Here is an 18,112-nt window from a genome sequence, read left to right as displayed (position 1 = left end):
AACGCTTTTCACCTGCGTGGATCTCAGCCAATCCCAGTTCTTCTTTCGAAAGACAAACCTGAGCACAGAATCATCACCTGCAGGCGACCCCGCCCCCCACATCATCAGCACCACAAACAGGAAACCAAGGCAAGACGCCGCCATATGTTGTGATTTTATCCAATCAGTCGTAAGACAATTCAGGCAGCATCAGAAACGTATAGATATATTTTCTTCATAATGTGTCTCAGCTTTTTTCTTGTTTCTATTGAAGCATTCATACAATTCACACAATCCAGCACACCTCACAACTGACATTGTAAGGTTTGCCATTGAAAGTGGAACATTCAATGAAATTGTAAGAATTTCTGCTATACAGAAAAAAACCCATGTAGGTTTGTGTGTGTTTACTGTATTTTATCTGTTTGTGTTCAAGGTAACGTCTCTCTCTCTCTAATGCACTCAGCCTGCCACGTGCACGCTATAATGCAGAAAACATGTTGCAGGTTGGCCAAGGCTGGAAACACAAACCAACTGAAGACCGATTGTCGTGGGGGACACCCACAATTGCCCACAGAGCGTACAACATTTTAAAAGCATGCACACACACACACACACACACACACACACACACACAAACACACACACACACACACACAGACACACACACACAGTCACTAATGTAGTGGCAGTGTCCCAGACAGCTTGCCGGAAGCATGCCATTTCCTGTGGAGCTACTGCAGGTCTCTGTCCATAAGGCTGATGACTCCCCGGGGCATCAAGCTACTTTACGCTGCTCATATGAACCTACAGTATCTACTGATGCACAACCAACCCCCTCACACACACACACACAATGACATGCACTCAAAAGCACACACATTCACACACCAGCTGACACAGAGGCGATACTCACAGGCAAGATAGTTCATTGACTTTGCATGATCTCACTGTAATAGTGATTTGCATGGTTTTATCCTGAATGCATGTCAGTGTCCAGCCTGTGTTCGAGTATTATCATCTGTGTTTCACTCTTTGGACACACAGTAACAGAAGTATTACAGTTTCCTCTCCTCCTGGTAAGTCTTTTGACAGCAAGCAGCAGAGGCTCCAGGAGATAGGCTGAGACTAAATGGCCTGCAGCTCTCCATCCCTTCTTTACAATTTAATGAGATAAATTAGTCTTTAATTAAACTTTAGGAGGAAGTCGAGCAAGAGGGAGAATAGGAGTGATGGAGAGAACGGTGATGGATGGGATTTGGTTTACAGTTAATATGTCACACTTTGCTCTCCAGGATTTTTGTTCTCTCATTAGCTTCCATGTATGCTGCAGGGACAAATTTGCCTAATGGAAGAGATGTACCTTCAGGCTATCATTCCACCCATCAGTCAACCTGTATAGTCCTCTGCAACCCGCCCCCTCTTTCCAGCTGTTCTCCTCCACCCCCTTTTTCTGACTTGCTCCATCTTCTTCACTCACATACTTAAGATTTCAGTACAAATCTCCCTCAACCGGCATGTGCACACAAACCTGAAAGCCAACCCTGTCCAAACACATACGTACCACTAGCCACAATAGACAATTAGAACTATTTCCCCGCATTAATTACCATTTTAATTAGCAAGGCTGTGAGAATGAATAATCTGACAGCATATGGCTAAGGGTGCAAAATCATAATCCTATCACAGTGTTATTTATTCCCTCCCAGTTTCAAGGGCTGTTTCAACATGCTGGTCTAATTACTGTTGCTGGGGGTGGGGACTGGAAGCCAAGCGTAGAAAAACAATAACAATGCTAATGCTGGAGGCAACACTAGGTTAGACCTACACCCAATTCTTGATGCGCTCTTTCTCAATAGGGAGCAGCGCTTTAAAAACAAGGAGGGACATGGGAAATGAAAGAGAATCAAGATATGTCGTCTCTTCTAATGAGGGTTTTCTTAATGAAAGAGGCAGGAAACTGAATTGAAACATCTGCTCTGGCGAGTGGCCATTCACATGAGAGATGAAAAGCTGGTGCTTGTTTGTGATGTGAAAGGGAGGAGAATGGAAACATGGAGGCCAGCGGTTTTCTTAAATAACATCATTATTTATTGCATGTGTCTATAAAGAATCAATACAATCTAAAGCAATGAACTAAGTTTAAATTATCATCTCTTAGTAGCATCACAATATGCAAGATATGAAATATTTACAATGAAAGACACAGCAAGATAAGCCAGGGCCCATATCGTAACCGTTAGATGCTGAATAAAAACTTGAAACATTATCCAAATGCAAAACACTGCTCAAAACATCAAGAGGCTCGATTAGCAAAAAACACACAGAAAAAGGTTCTCATTTCAAATTTGGAGGAAAAAAAACATACAAACAGCAGAAATCTGATTTTAAGTTTTAACAAACAGTATTAACAGTATTTATACATTTGGTATGCCTTTGTAAACTAATTTTCAAAAGTGTAAATATTGCATATATGCCATTTGTGTTGTACCTAAGTAACAAGAATTAAGTATGTCAAGTATTAATGATTTCTCTTAAAATCTTTTTTTTTTTTTTTCAGAATTACAGCAATAGAAAATGTCCTCATAGTGGCATCCATTTCACAAGACTATCCCATGACAGTTTAAAAAAAGAAAAGGAAATCAAAGCCAAACCATACTGGTTAGCATATAACTTAATTAGTGCTTTTGTTGTATCAGAAAGTTCACTCAAACACATATTATGTACAGTACAAACAACATAAGTTATTTAACTTAACATCTCTCAAAGTCTCTCAGCGTTGCTTTAATGTAATTCTCTGTAACGTCGCACTATTTACAGTATATAGGCAAAGGTTAAGTACCAGTGAATTCAGATAAATAAAGAGATACTTCCCCTGGTTTGTATCTGTGTCGTAGTTTCCATTCAGTACCTCTGCATGTTTCATTGTTGAAGCTGTCGTGGTGTTTGTTGGGTTGTGTGTTCCCACACTCGGAACACAGCATGTACTACATTCAACGTGTCTTGTGTTACAATCTAGAAAGTTTGTAAGTGCAAGACCATGCATTGGCTCCGGCGTGTCTCGTCTGCTGTCGAGCGGCTCGTTGAGCAGCCGGTCGAGGCTGCGTCATGCATTCGCCACATTGCTCAGCGCTGCCCGCGCCGGCCGCCCGGGCGTGTGGCGTGACAGAGCTCCGCAATGAGGCATCGGGTGAGAAAATGCACGATTCTGGGCTGTCCAGTTACTCTGTATAAATAACTTCAAACATTCGTGTTCCCGTCCCTTGTTGCGACAGGTCATAACTTCCTGCAGGCGGTGTGGATGTGCAGGATATCACAGGTGAAAAGCGGGTGTCTGGGTGAAGTGTATAAAGGTGCTGAGGCTTGGGCTCAGACAGGCCACAGATCTGGTGGTCAGGTCCAGTTGGTTCATGCTGCAGGGTCTGGATGGGTGACTCCAGCATGCATGATGCAATGCAATGTCAAGTATTCCTCTCAAGTCCTCTGGGTATTCTTTTAGTGTGTATGAATCCTCCATCTCAGGCATATTAATAAATATATTACTCTGGATATTTGATACATAATCTTGTCATAAATGTAACGTGGGGAGAGAAGGAACTTAATCTCAGAGAGGCTGTCTCTCACTCTGCTCTGATCAACATTCGGTCTATAAGATGATTGGTTAAATCTTTGATATTCTGCATGTTTATAGGTCCAAACTAAAAAGGTCCATCAGACGGGGGCTGACGGCTAGAGTAAGGCTTTGGATTGGTGATTTAAAAAAACATTCACCTCTGAAAATAAATATTCTATATATATTTCTGCTGTGTGAATTGGTACCAACCTGGTTTTTGCTGAGGTAGGTTTTTTTTTAAGCAAATGTTAACTTTGATTTTTAAATATGTTTATAAATGCCACCTCTTTTTTTGCAGTACAATCTGTATACAAATTCACACACACACACTTCATTAAATGCATACATACATGATAAATAAATAAATATATGTAATCTGTATGCATCAAAGGTTTTTTTGCGTGTATGCGTGTGTGTGTGTGTGTGTGTGTGTGAGTGCACACACTATGCTGTCCAGGTTTGGTTCACAGGTTTTCAGGTGAGAGTATCTGGCAACTGTCGGCTGAAGCCAAAAGAAAACCAGCTGAAAGTGTATGAATGGCGAGAACAACAATAATAATAATTAACATAACAATATACTGCAGGATAATTTTGCAGGCCTACGCACAGAGATAAATAGTTACCTATCTATAGTTAGAGTTAATAGTCTGTTTAAGTTTTTAAGTAATCTAGTACAGCAGCAGTGATGGCGCCTGAATGTTTTGGTGCCGAGAAAAGCGGAGGGAAGATTTGGGGTAAGGGTCAAGTGTCCGTGTTGCCATGGTGATGGCCGTCCCCGTGACCCTCGAAGGCGGCAAAGAGGTCAAAGGACGTCGACTGCAGCTCATGGTCCAGCTGTCGTCACTTGGCTGCAGCGAAATCCTATGTTCACAGGAAAAGGAGGGAGAGGAGGGGAGGAGGGAGACCCATCGGCCTTCATTCTGGAAGAAGAAGAAGAAGAAGAAAAACATGAGTGAGTTTCTTGTCATTTGATTTACAGGCGTGAGGTTGAAGCTAACTGGATGAGATTTCAGAAACTTAATATGTGTGTGTTTACATACAGTGTACGTGATTTATGACGCAGGACAGAGGAGAACAGAGGAGAGGGGGAGGTCAAACGGATACCCCCACTCTGTTACCAAGTAAGGAATAAGTGCTCTTCAAGCAGCCTGTCTTTGCGTGTTTGTGTGTGTGTGTGTGTGCGTGCGTGTATTCCTCAGCTGGTAGACACTGAAGTGGCAGGTGCTTTCACGGCAGGGGAAAAACAGAGTGGCATTTAGCACTGTGCAGCTGACACAGGGCAGTCTCCGATGACGGCAACACTCCCACACACCAGCAAACACACACGCAGGTATTCTTGATTGCACACCTACTGAAGTCAAATAAACACACACGCACGCACACACACAAAAACACACACACACCACAGCTGTTTTGTTCACATACTATAAACTATAAAAAGAGTCTTCAGAGTGTCGCTTTTCTCCCAGTGGAAAGCCGCGCTGACCCCTGCCCCGGTGTACTTGTTTGTGTGGTTTCATTTGCATGCAGAGCTATCAAATGGGAGCGGAAGTCTTGGCTGACACACACACACACACACGCACACACACAGAGCCCCTGCATTTCTTCCCCACTCGCTCACTGTCTCCTCTCCCTCTTCCCCAGCCGCGAACAAGAGCCGTTTTCACAAAGCTGGATGTGGTCGTCATTCTCCAAAACAAACCTTTCATTCAGAGTCCTCACAGTTACCCCTTCCTCAACTACTCCCACCGTAAACACACACACGTCTGTTCTCTCTCTCTCTCTCTCTCTCTCTCTCTCTCTCTCTCTTTGCCCTGCACACACTCGCTGTAAAAGAAAATGTGATGTCAAATCTAAAGCTTTATAGACACTTGACACAACACTAATGACCCAAACATTAGGGAAGGAGAAAAAAAACACACACTGAAGAGGCTGAGGCATGTCCGCAGATGCTCTGGGATGCCTGAGATGCAAAAACGTGGAACTATTTGAAAAACAGAATCACTGATGAGGCCACCTGTGCTGGCTGAGCTCCGCCTCTTCATTGCCATGGATGTCAGAGGCAGAAGAAAATAGAAACACCAGGGTGAGAAGTGGTGGAAAAACCACAGTAACAGAATCAACCTGACAGAGAGGAACGGGAATGCAGTGAGGTCATGGGACTGACGGTCCATAACAATCTGTGTGTGTGTGTGTGTGTGTGTGTGTGTGTGTGTTTCTGCAGGGGCTGGGCCAGCCAGTGGCCTGTAGAGGCAGACACTTGGGTGAGAATGACTGAGATCTGCCGGGAAGGAGAGCTGAATCACTAACAGCTCTGATTAGCAACCAGGTGTAGCCTTGTACATACGGTAAACACTCAGAAAAAAATTATGGTTGCATGAATAATGGTGCGATGGGACAATGTGGTGTAAAGGGAGACACACACACTGCTATTCAAACACATGCTGATTGGAGAAAAGCGTGGGTGGGCAGGGAGATTTGGGGAGAGCGGGGGGGGGTTATTGAGAGAAGGGGACAGAGGTCCAGCGAGGGAATGAACCCAATGGCCCCGACCACTCCTCTTTTTCAAGCACACACACACACTCACACACCCCTCAGCCCCCCTCAACAGCCCACGTCTGTGCCCCCTGTCCCAACCCACACACACACACCCAAGCTCTGTTCATTATTTATTTAGTTCTCACAGGCTAAATTTAGCCTGTGAGAACTAAATAAATTTAGCCTGCGCGCGCATACACACACACACACACACATACACACAGGCATGTATTAGCCGGCTCCTCTCTGGTGCTTCAGAAGCAGAGTAAACATGTCCCCATGTCTGTCGATGCTTCGCCTGCTCGAGTGGCTCCGTGCTGCTGCAGAGCTGAGTGAACGGGCTTTCACCGTACTACTCCAACCATGTTTCTGTACGGCGAGGGAGGAAAAGGATCAGCTACACCTGAGCTTCTGCAAACGGCCGAAGCCGATGTTAAGAGCGGGTTTCCTCCTGCAGACAGGTCGAGATCAGCAGGCTCAGATCTGCGCTGTTTACATTCCTGCCCTGCTGGCTCCTGCCTGATCCACCACAGCGCTCCAGCGAGCAAACACTGACTGACTCTTCACCTCTGACCTCCCACATCTCCGTCTGACAAAACAACAACAACCACTATTAGCTCTGCTGTCCTGCCGACTCACTACTACATATAGTCCAGATAACACACGTAATTATCCACTTTAATCTTATCCAGTTTTTGCATCTTTTCACAACGACTGTGCTGCTTTTCACTCAAAACAAAACTGCTAATGCATCAGAGGCTGCAGCTAATGATTGTTTTCCAATGATCGGCCTTTAACATGTCAGAAATCCGTTGTGAAAGAAGCCAATTAAAGTTTCTCGGACATCACATGACAAAGAAAAGAAGATAATCCTACGTAACATAGGTAACATAGGCGAAAATTACATAGGTAATTTAAGAAGAAGCCAATAATACATATCCATCACTGCCTCCCTTACACCCACTGCTTAAGCCTATGTTTGACTATATAATACACCTCTATGGAGAAGCAGTGTGGTCCAGAGAAAAGTGTCTGAAGAGCTGGACTGTTTATGAATGAAGTGAGTACCATACAGCATGTGGACTCATGTCACACTCAGAGGATCTCTCTCTTCTTCTGCCTCTAGACAAAACAAGCTACTCAACAATGTCTAATTCTGAAGTGAATGTAATCCTTCTTACCTCCAAGCTAAATTGAGGATGTGGTAGGCTGACTTTGTTTTATCTAGCGCTGGAACATCCCGCCCTAGTTTGCTCAAAGAGTTATGTATCGGACGGCCAGGAGCGCTGCGTATGTGTGTCCGGAGGGGAGGGGCGCGCGGGACAGGTGAGGACAAAGACTGTGTGTTCCTCAAAATACTGTATGGCATCAAATCACCAGATCAATGTTTGAGTGCACTTTCATACTGTAAATACTGCCTGGATGATGACATTTGCACAAAGCCAGCACATTCATGAGCTCTGCTGTTGCAAAATATCAAACCTGAAAGACAAACATGGATTGTGAGTTAACTCTTGTATTAAAAAGGCCATTGTTTCGCAGCCAGCTCTTGATTCTCAGATGTTGGACTTTCCTATCCGCTCATGAACACACCATAGAAAGAGACATTTCTAGGGCCACAAATATGATTATGATTGTCCCACAATCTGTGAAAAATGTCCAATTAACCAGAACCAAATTGGCATTTTCAAATGTCAGACCAACAGTCCAAAACCATACAATGCTATAAACCAGCAACAAGAAACACATCTTCAAATTTCTGCAGCTGGAACCAGAGAAAGTGAATTGATCATCAAAACAGCTGATTAATTTTCTGTCAGTCGACTAATCCGTTAATCGTTGCAGCTCTAGCCATTTCAGATCAATCCAACAAGCCACTTGGCCATTAGTTGTCTGTTGTTGTTTGCAGTGTGAGATAAATCAAGCAGCCAGAGGAGCGAGAGTCTTGTTAGTGGCTCTGATCAGATATGATTAGCTAATTGTTTAATGCATCGTTAGACAATCCTCTATGGCTTCTGGTGTGAAAAGCCAATCAGAGACAGTCCACTGAGGTCAGATAAGAACAGGAAAAACACACCGGTGAGGAGAAGGTGTGTGTGTGTGTGTGTGTGTGTGTGTGTGTGTGTGTGTGTGTGTGTGTGTGTGTAGGGGGGGTTGAATCACATGATTTCTGAAAAACAAGAAACCAATGCCTGCAGAGAGGAGGAGGAGAAACAGGGGAGGAGGATGCAGAGGAGCAGGAGGAGGGGGAAGGGTTTCGGGTTGGTGTATGGCTTCTCCTTGTTGTTGTTGTGGCAGATGGTGGCCAGTCATTAGCGTATTGTCACTCTCCTCTGACGGGCCAGATAACCAGTGAGCACTGCTTGGCGGGGCAGGTGCAAAACCCCTGACCCCCCACACCCCCCCACCTCCACCCCTCCACCATCTGCTGATGGCTGTGTATATGCATGCACACAGGACAGGAAGACACACACACAAAGTGGAAATGAAAGACATGGAGAGTGTGAGTCAGTCTTCTCCCCTGTCTGCACGCAAGACTGGATGCCAGAAAGAGAAACATTAGACAAATGAGGACAGAAGTGGGAAAAGCAGATGACAGGAGGGTGATAAAAGAAGCTTTCATGGAGAAAAGTGAAGTGGTAGGACAGATGTACAGTAAAAGGAGAGGTAAGACGGGGACAAGCAAAAAAAAAAAAAAAAACAAAAGAAAACACTAGCACGCAGAGATGGAGGTGTGTGGATTTCTGGAAATGCCCCAGTGGCAATATCTCCCCCCTCTCTCTCACAGTCTCTCACACAGAGAGGGAGAGAGTTCAAAGGTCGAGAAACTGACATTGTTGGCAGGGCCAGAAGGCGTGCACTGAAAGCTAAACAGCCCCCTCCTCTGCCCCGTCGCCTCCCCTCTGCCTGCACGTCACGTCAGGGCCAAAAAAACCAAACAACAACAGCGTAACCTATCTGCTAACGGACTCCGCAGCTCCTCGCTGAGTCTGCCGAGCTGGGGGGCAACGTCTCTCTCTGACTCTCACCTTTACCCCGCGAGCACTTCACATGCCGAATCAGGACAGCTGACTTCATTTCCCAATATACCTGTTTTCAGATTGATGCACTGCGGGGAATGCATGCTATGGTTCGCTCTGTGATAACAAGGGAATGTGGTAGAGCCTGTCATCTCATAGTAAACGGTCATGCCCTCTTTTTCGCTGTCACACACACAAGCGACGGAAGTGTTTTTTGAATTTTGATGTGAGCATCAAAGACTTGCCACACTGGTCACATCCCCGATCAGAGCTGAGTCATTCACTGTTATGTACAAGGACATTTGTTTGTCAGGAAGCGCTTACATAACAAAGATGCAGTAGCAAAGGCAAACTCTTACCGGAACGACTCTGATCTCTATCTCTTTCTGCATTTCTTTTCTTCCTCTCCTTGTCACTCCTCCATTCCTCCCCCTCACTCTCACTCTCTCGCCCTCCCTTCACTTAACAGCTCAATTGTCTGTTTTGCTGTACATGAAAAACAAAACAAGTCATCCATCCTTCACCATTGTTCCTCCACCTCTCACCTGAGACAAACGTCTGCACCGGAGGGACAATATTCAACATTTGCGCCCTGTCTGAAGCTGGAAAGCACCGGGGCGCAGTGAATGATGGGGCAATAAGGTGGAGGTTCAGAGCAGGTGCGAGGGTGCGCATGCAGTGTGCGCCTGGTAAAAGTCAGATGTGTGTAAAACTGTTTCATTGCCGTGTTTGTGAAGAATCCTCCACCCCTCCTCCTCCTCCCACTCTATTCCACCAGGTTAGAAAAACAAGTGAGCATTCACCCCTCCCAGAAACCTTTGCACACTGACCACATTCCAGTCCTGAAACCCAGTACCTGACAATTGATAAACAACTGACTCACTTGTTTTTCTGGGGAACCCGATGACTTGCACCAAGTCCCACGCTGGCAGCGCTCACAGCAGAGCCAGCAGAGGCAGAGACAAAGAGAGACAACTTGGTTGTGAAACCACAAACAGCAATTAAACTCTTGTATTTCACCATCAGGAACACTGACTCCTGACTCACAGCGATCCTCACGCTGCGTATTTTCTTTTCAAACAACAGCAACTTCTGACATGCCCCTGCCAGGTCATCTATCCCTATAAATAATCCCTGCCATTTAGAGGCGCATGAAAAGCCACTGATGCAACACTGAACAAAATGAGGTGAAAGGTAATATTGTGATGCCGACTCTTCCTCCCCACAAAGACACGCAGTCAGAAGGATTTCACGGCATATCCGCACAAATACCAGCCTCACAGCACACCGTGTTATAAAGATGACCCACAAACGTGGATTTTTCGAGCTGCTTCCACGTGCGCATCATGTGTGGCGCCGCGTGCGTCACCGGATCAGACTTAATGTTTGAAATACTGACGTGGTATAAAACTGCGTCACTGAGGGGAGACCAGAGCAGACCATTCACACAAACACACAACAGCAGCGTCAAGTTGGCCAGGGTGACATGGAACAAGGCCGGTTGTAGTTTTCAAAATAAAATGGCTGCAAAATAAAACCTATTTAAGCCAAGTGGAATATAGCTGTCGGTTCCCTTTAAGGAGATCTACAATAAAAGAGAGCAGAAGCAGCTTGCTTTGGAGAACACGGATATTTTCGGTTGTTTTGAACACTTCTTCTTCCTAAGCTTTTATTTGGGAGGAAACGCTCGTTTTTCCGGTGCTGCTGCTCTCATGCGTGTCTGCAGCTCAACGCGGATCAGAGATCTTGGGAACAGCCCTCCGCAGCATCGAACAGCCTCGGGGTTTGTCGATGTGTCATGGGTGTGACGAGTAGGTGACTAATCCTATCTAAACATGACAGCCTACACCCAACAGCAAAGTTCACAACAACTTCACTTCCCTCGGCTGCCGTAGCCTGTGTTTACAGACCGAAAGCTGTTATTCTGACACACACATGTATCGGTATGTGACCGCTGTTTATGTAGAGCAGACTCAATTGATCACAGCGGTTTGCTACATTTGATTGCACAACACTATATGTTGTTATTTGGGACATAGCGAGGAGTGGCTTTACTGACAAGGAAAGACATAAACGACAATCAAACAGTGTGATATTTAGGTTTATAACATCCAACAAATAACACACACTGTGTTGTCAGCGAGTGGGTTAAAGCCACAATACAGGCTCTGCTGCAGACACAGAAATGAAGACACAGAATGAATGGAGCTGTTTGTTTCCGGCATGTTCTCTGAAAGATCATCATTATTCTCAACTTTGGAATGAAAATGAGCTCAGAAGTGCTGCTTAGCAACGAGTGGCCTATCTCTGCAGAGTGTACAGTAGCACTGAGGCGGATCTCTATCCTACTCAAGGCCTGGCACCACTCCCTTCATGAATGAAAACATACTGCATGAATGAGTGTGTGTGACATGTGTGAAAACACTCACCTTTCACAGCAGCAGCAGTCTCCTTGAATCCCAGGCTGGCGTAGGGGCTGGTGTTGAAACCATTCATGCCCCCCTTGCAGCCACAGGCTGTCTTGAACCTCAGGAGTCCATCACAGTCCCCTAACCTGCATCCTCCGAGGTTTCCCTCCATCAAGTTTAAGGCAATGTAGTTAAGTCCGTTTTGATAACCAGCTGACATCTCCCGGCACATGGGGCTGTTGCTGCCATAGTCCTCCTCAGGTCCCTCAGTGCTGCACACGGTGCGGGATACATTCTCCACAGAGGCGGAGCTGTGCCGTTTGGTGTCGTGGGCGAAGGATGGGCACACTGGTGTGACAGTGGTGGTGGAGGAGAAGGTTTCAGAACTGTGCCGCCGCCGGCCCTGAGGGTCGGCCCGGATCACTTTGGCCCCCCTGTGTGGATCCACGAGGGTGACGGATAATGAAGGACCCCCCAGGAGAAAAGAGTCCAATGGCACAGGGGGCACAGCATCCACAATGGAGCTCTCGAGGCTGAGTCTCTTGACGCAGGCGGTGGGGCTGGTGGGGAGGGGAGCAGCATCAGTGGTGCAGAGAGCAGGTAGACTGGCAGGAGGAACGAAAGTCATCTCAGTGTAGTCATCCTTGACTAGAGCAGGCTGACACACCAGGCCCACCTGCTGTTGGAGAGGATAACCCTCTACCATCCCCCTCTCCTCTGCCCCTCCCTCAACGCCTTTTTCCTCTTCTTCCTCCTCGCCTCTCTGCATGTTCTGCTGGGTGTTCACCAGAGTAGGGCAGGTCAAGACTTCAGGCATGCGGTTTAGGCAGCCTGTGGTGGGGGGACCCCTGGCTTGGTGTGGGCCAAGGTGACCCAGGGAGCTGACGTCAACATTAGCATAGTCTGAGCACTGCAGGGATCCCTTCTCTGCACACACTCCACTCACAGAAGACGCAGAGCTCTCTGACACTGTGGATGCCAGCGGGTCGTGGGTAGCACTACTAAAGTCTATATTGATGTACTCTCCAGGGCTACGTGGTTCTGAGGGGAGGGGGTGTTCGCTCATACATGGTAGCGTTCTGAGGGATTCCAGAGCCAGGCGGGTGGGCCGACACACCCTGCTCCGGTGTACCAGACCTCCATCTATCCGAGCCACTCTGAAAGGAGATGCGGCAGAGGAAGGGGTGCCTGGTGTCCCGGGAGAGCTGCTGGCCACAGAGTCTCCTGGAGAGACGGGACAATAGCTGGACTCCTCTTCTATTCGCTGTCTCCGTAAACTCATCACCACATACTGGTCTGTGTCTGTGGACCCATTGCGCTGCAACTGGCCTTTAAGTGAGCGTGGTAGAGAGCTGTAAGAATAAGGCTGTCTGTGATGTTGCTGGGGGTGGGGATCTCCTCCTACGGGACTGAGAATGTAGTCTGGGGGTGTGAGAGACACCAGGGGGTCAACAGGAGACATGTTCAGGTACTCTCCATTGGTGAGCTTTCCATCCGCGCTCTCCACTGACATCTTGGTTCCGCACCACATCCGCATATAACCACTATCCTCCAGAGAAACACTCCCGGGGGAGTCTGTGCGTGGGGCCAGCCCCACTGAAGAGGAGTGTGAGCGGGGGTTGATTATCTGCTTTGGAGCAGAGACACACATGGGACTCATGGGCATGTAGGGGTCATCCTTGGACCCCGGTGTCTGAGGTGCCACACCTGGCATCATGGGCATATAGCCACTGTCACCTTGGAGACTGCTAACACTGCCCTGAACATCCCTGTAATCCTCAGGATAGGTTCCTTTAGGCGAGGCAGTGTGACACCTGCGAGAAGACTGGCTTCCACTGGTGTAAGTAGCCCTCATGAGAGTATATTCGTCCAGGGAGGCTGAAGATACTTGGGGGGGACCCCTCTGCTGGCGGGGAGTAGTGAGGGAGTATGTGCGCTTCCGATAAGCCTTGTCCAGCTCTGGTAACCGACGGTAACCATTCTGCCGCTCCATCACCATGTAGCCATCCAGCTCACTGCCGTCTCGGGAGGGGGGAGTATCAGCTTTGAGAGACTCGGGAGTGTTGCTACGGAGGGTGAGTGGCAGCCTCAGGTCCCGAGCGTCCGCCGGGCTCGAGCCATACTCCTCACATGAAATAAAACCAGCATCACTGGGGGAGCCTGAAAAGGAGGCACTGCAGCTGGAGGGGCGAGGAGCACTGCTGTCGGGGCAGGAGGACAGAGCCCCTGGGCTGGGGGTGGCCATGGGCGGGGAACGAGACAGGGGCATGGACATGGACTTACTGTGCTGGAGGGAAGAAGATTCAAACGTCCGACAAGGGCGCGCTGTGATGGTGTGAGATCTGCTCAGCAGGGTCCTGTGGACCCCCGGGCTCAGGGGGCTGCCAGTCACTGACATGGGGCGTGTCATGGTGCCATCGCCCTCGCTGGCCGTGCGTATGCGACAGGAGGAAAATTTGCTCACCGGAGAGGTCGCGGCCATGCTGTCAGTGCGCGACCGCCTGGGAAGCCCGGTCTGGCTGGGGGGGAGATTGTTCAAGTGCCGCCTTGTGGGCACAGAGATGGGGTTCGTACCAGATGACTGGCTTTTGCTGCGCGGACGGAATTCCGACAGCTCCTTCATGGCTTTCATAGCCTCCAAGATAGTTTCGTGGATATTTTGCGCCACCACAGAGTCGTCGGCCTGCATCCATAACTCCCCCGGACCCGTGGCCGCAGATCGGCCGACCTCAATGAAGAAAAAGCTGTCAGAGTGGCCGCACCTCCGGATATTCATCAGCTGTAAAACGACGGAGGCAGCCTCTGTGTTCAGCTTGACGAAGCTGATATTCCGACTGGAGAGACAGAGCCTGTACACTCCGGTCAAATTCCTGCTTTGCCCCAAGCCTTTGGATTTCAGATTGACTTGCCAAACCTCCTTGTAGGCGGCGGAAACCGGCGTTATCACACCGTAGCTCGCCTCGTCGAAGCCAACCAGCGAGGACGCAGAGTTGGACGCTGAGCCGTCGTACACTTTCCCCTCTGCCATTAAATCCGTCAGCACCCGGTACCAGCTCTCCTGCTCCTGCTCGTTTTCCGCCGCCACGGCGAAATACTCGTCCTTGGTGTACAGAGCAATCAGATATTTGTGTTTTGCGTCCGCTCTCTTGTTGATATTCAGACAGCAGTCCAGAGGAATAACTCTCTTCGCGGCCGATTTGTTTTTCCATTTCTTCTCGCTCTCGTAGTACTCCAGCCGGGCAGGGAAGCCTTCGCTCGGCTCCTTTAAAACGAAAAAGCGCTTGTGTCCGTGTTTCTGCTTCTTCAGGTATCCGCACTTCTTGACGCCGCTGCTCACATTCGTGGTGCTGGGCAACAACGGCTGATCTCCCGTGACTGGCGGACTCGCCATTCTCATGTCCTTCGCGATCAGACACAATGCTTCCTCTCACCTCGAGCTGCTGAAGAGACGCCGCGCGTTATTTTAATCCTCTGTTTCCAGAGCCGGCTGTGCGCGCGTTCGTCTTCTCCCAAAGCTGAGCAATAAATAACACATGTCTGCTAGTGTCCGGACTGAGGAGGGGGGGACAACATGTGACGATCTACACATCCAGCTCTGGTTTAAAAAAAAAAAACGAGGGTAAAGGAGAAGAAAAAAATACACACACCGACAGTGGGCGGTGCGCACTCAGCTCATTGGGCTTATTGGTGGAAACGGGATGAATGCTGGAGTGAGGTGGCCCCGTTCAAAGGAGAGAGAGAGAGAGAGAGAGAGAGAGAGAAGGAGAAAGCCCTCCTACTATCACTCTGCCCTCTTCCGACTCATTTGAGCGTAGTCAGTCAGGACTGGTGCTTTATTTATAGCAGCTCTGCTCCTGTGGTCCAATATTTGACGACTGTGAAGATTTTTCATCAGGCTAAATATACCAAACTTGATGATCCTGACCTATAAAGCCTACGTGTGCGTCACTTAAGGAGCTGAGGTGGATTATAAAACATATTAGAATAAATAGCGCCCAGAATAGATGGTTATCACATGCGCAGAGAAAAGGAAACGTTCATTTCCCCCTTCATTCTGACGGTGGTATTTTATTCCCAGCCTGTTCTTATGCCAGTGATGTTTTTACCACAGCCCCCTGACCATATTTTAGCGCGTCTGTAGAGGGAGTCCTTCCAGTCCCCCTCACCAGCTGGTAAACAAGCATCACCTAGTCGAGTCTGCAGCTCTTGTCACAGGAATTTAAAATTCCCTCTGCGTCGCCCGGCCAGAATACATTGACGTTTTTTAAGCGGGATAATGTGCCCCCCTTTTTCCTTTTTCGGTGTTCGGAGAAAGCGTCGGGGCGCTCCTGATAAACAACGAGCGCAGGAGCCGAGGAGGAGCAGATATAGTGCAGTGTGCTTTGTTGCGTAACGCGGTCGCCTTCTGCTTGTTTCATGTTTGCCTGGGGCTCGCAGGATAGCTGCTCAGTTACAGCCCGTTTCCGGCTGCTTTATTTGTCTTCCCATTCAGAAAGTCTGCGGCGGCGCCACAGTTATAATCCAGGGCGACAATGTGCCAAAAATGTTTGAGATCAAGCCTTATCAAGAAAAAGTAAAGCTCACCCCCGTCAACGAAACACAAGAATGACCTATATATATATATGTGTGTGTGTGTGTGTGTGTGTGTGTGTGTGTGTGTGTGAAAACATCTGATATCATGATGACGCAAAACATTCTCCTTCTGGATGCGTCAATGGCCGGTAATGTGCGTAATGATGAAATGCGGGAGCCAGCTGGGTACCGCGGTGGTGAGAGTGTGTATCTGACAGCCAATGGCCTGCCTCTCACTTCCTGAGAGATTGAGCTTCACCTCCCTCTGCCCAGCGGAGGGATGGTGCTGTTTCACTGATGGAAGCAGGCTGCTCAGTGCTTCCTCACGGTTACGTATCGGAGTCAAATGTAGGAACAGTAAACAGTCATATCAAACCTGAACTGTAATCAAGTTTGGATTAATCTGCATTCCCAGTGCTGCTCACAGTGCAGTATCTGTCAATAATTAGCCACATGCCCCATGATTATAACATGATCAAAAAAAAAAAAAAAAAAAAAACTCCCACACACACAGACACCACACCCCCACCTTATATCTCCATTTTCCTTCACATCCCACAGTGCTGGCTCAGCACCAAACCACCCTGTCCTCAGCGGCAAGGTCAATTACCATGCCCCGTGCAGGTCAATTATCCCACCAGAAGCAATGATTTGACTACTACCATGGAAAACGAATCAAATCAGGCAACGGCCTCTTTGGTCTGTCCCTCAAATAACCTTTAGCTCACGGATTTGGGCCACGAGCAGCGACAAGCAGATTTTGTCTTCTGTGCAGTTGCTTTCATTATTTGAGCTACCGTGTTTACCTCAGCCTTGCCTGAAGTGCGATGAAGGCACATTGATATAAATAGATGTAGCAGAGCTGGCTGCCTAAACCTCTCAGGCTCACACAGCTCCCTGTAGGATAAGGAGGGTTCCCTGTCTGCTGATATTAGGTTTCCCACATGACAGACACAGGCTTGGATCAGAACTTTCACACACTCTGATAACAAGCAACTACTGCAGAATGGCCACATTGTGAATGTGCTGCTTTATGCCACATTGAGCGTATCTACACCTGCTCAAACCTGTGATGAATTACTGAATAAACTGTACCTGTGCAAAGCATTTGAAGTCCACAGCAGCTCGCCTTGTGTAATACCATGACCTGACACGGGCAAGATAAACAGAAAGTGAGTGGGGGTGGTGTGGTGTGAAAGCAGGGGCAGAAGGAGTGACTCTTTTCCTTTTGCGTGACTGACGAAGCATGAGAAATGCAAATCAGCTGTCTATAAAATACCAATAAGGTGGGCGATTGTCCCATAAACTGCTGCTTGCAAGCCCAATCTGGTTGTGTCTGTGATACGTCCTTGCACTTTTCTTAGGTAACTACATGAATATTTATCACCCTCCAATTTACACAGCATGGTGCATTAATTTACAAGTTAATTAAACGGCCAGCCGAAGCTGAGTTACAAGGCTTTAAATGCTGCCTCTCAACATCCACTGGTATGAAACCATTAGGTCTTTACAGGGTTATTTATTCAGGGAAGGACAGAGGTGTGACTTTAAGGATGCATCCTCTCACAACAGATCCTCCTCACTCTCTGGATTTATTTCCTTTTCTTCGGTGATAAAGCTAGAAGGCAAGCAAACAATCATGTAGGGTTGAAGAAACAAAGCGTAATAGATTGTCCAAGTTCACCCAGTAGCCTGTAGCTTTGAACGCCTAATCTCATTTAGGCTCTTAAGGCCGGCCTTCATATACAAACAGCCTCGCTTGCCCCATTTGCTGAGTCACAAGCACATAATGTCTCAGTCACCTACTGCTCTGTCACTGTGTGTGACGATTAGTTTCATGAGATTTCATAAAGCAGATTAGAATCGCCAATCTGATGAGATAAGATTAAGGACAAGCAGGATGGGGGGTAAAGATTACGCTCAGTCATACTCCACTCGCTGCCACATAAGGCCCCATCAAATGAACAGCACAGACGTGTAGC

General features: G+C 47.7%; 1 protein-coding gene across 1 annotated transcript; it reads right to left on the bottom strand.

The window, feature by feature from the left end:
- Nucleotides 1–2,458: 2,458 nt before the first annotated feature.
- On the bottom strand, nt 2,459–15,137 carry irs2b (insulin receptor substrate 2b). The gene is made up of 2 exons (XM_041950867.1): nt 11,580–15,137; nt 2,459–4,512 (listed from the first exon to the last, which is right to left on the bottom strand). The coding sequence occupies exons 1-2, from the start codon at nt 14,953–14,955 to the stop codon at nt 4,508–4,510; spliced, it is 3,381 nt and encodes a 1,126-aa protein (XP_041806801.1). The 5' UTR covers nt 14,956–15,137; the 3' UTR covers nt 2,459–4,507.
- Nucleotides 15,138–18,112: the final 2,975 nt, after the last annotated feature.

Source organism: Chelmon rostratus, chromosome 13 (genome assembly GCF_017976325.1).
Source record: "Chelmon rostratus isolate fCheRos1 chromosome 13, fCheRos1.pri, whole genome shotgun sequence".
NCBI classification, from domain to species: domain Eukaryota; kingdom Metazoa; phylum Chordata; class Actinopteri; order Chaetodontiformes; family Chaetodontidae; genus Chelmon; species Chelmon rostratus.
The sequence above is the reverse complement of the archived record's forward strand: the minus strand, read 5'-3'. Positions and strand labels throughout refer to the sequence as shown.

Coding starts and splice junctions, on each gene's coding strand:
- irs2b (XM_041950867.1), bottom strand. CDS start 14,955: ATGAGAATGGCGAGTCCGCCAGTCACGGGAGATCAGCCGTTGTTGCCC.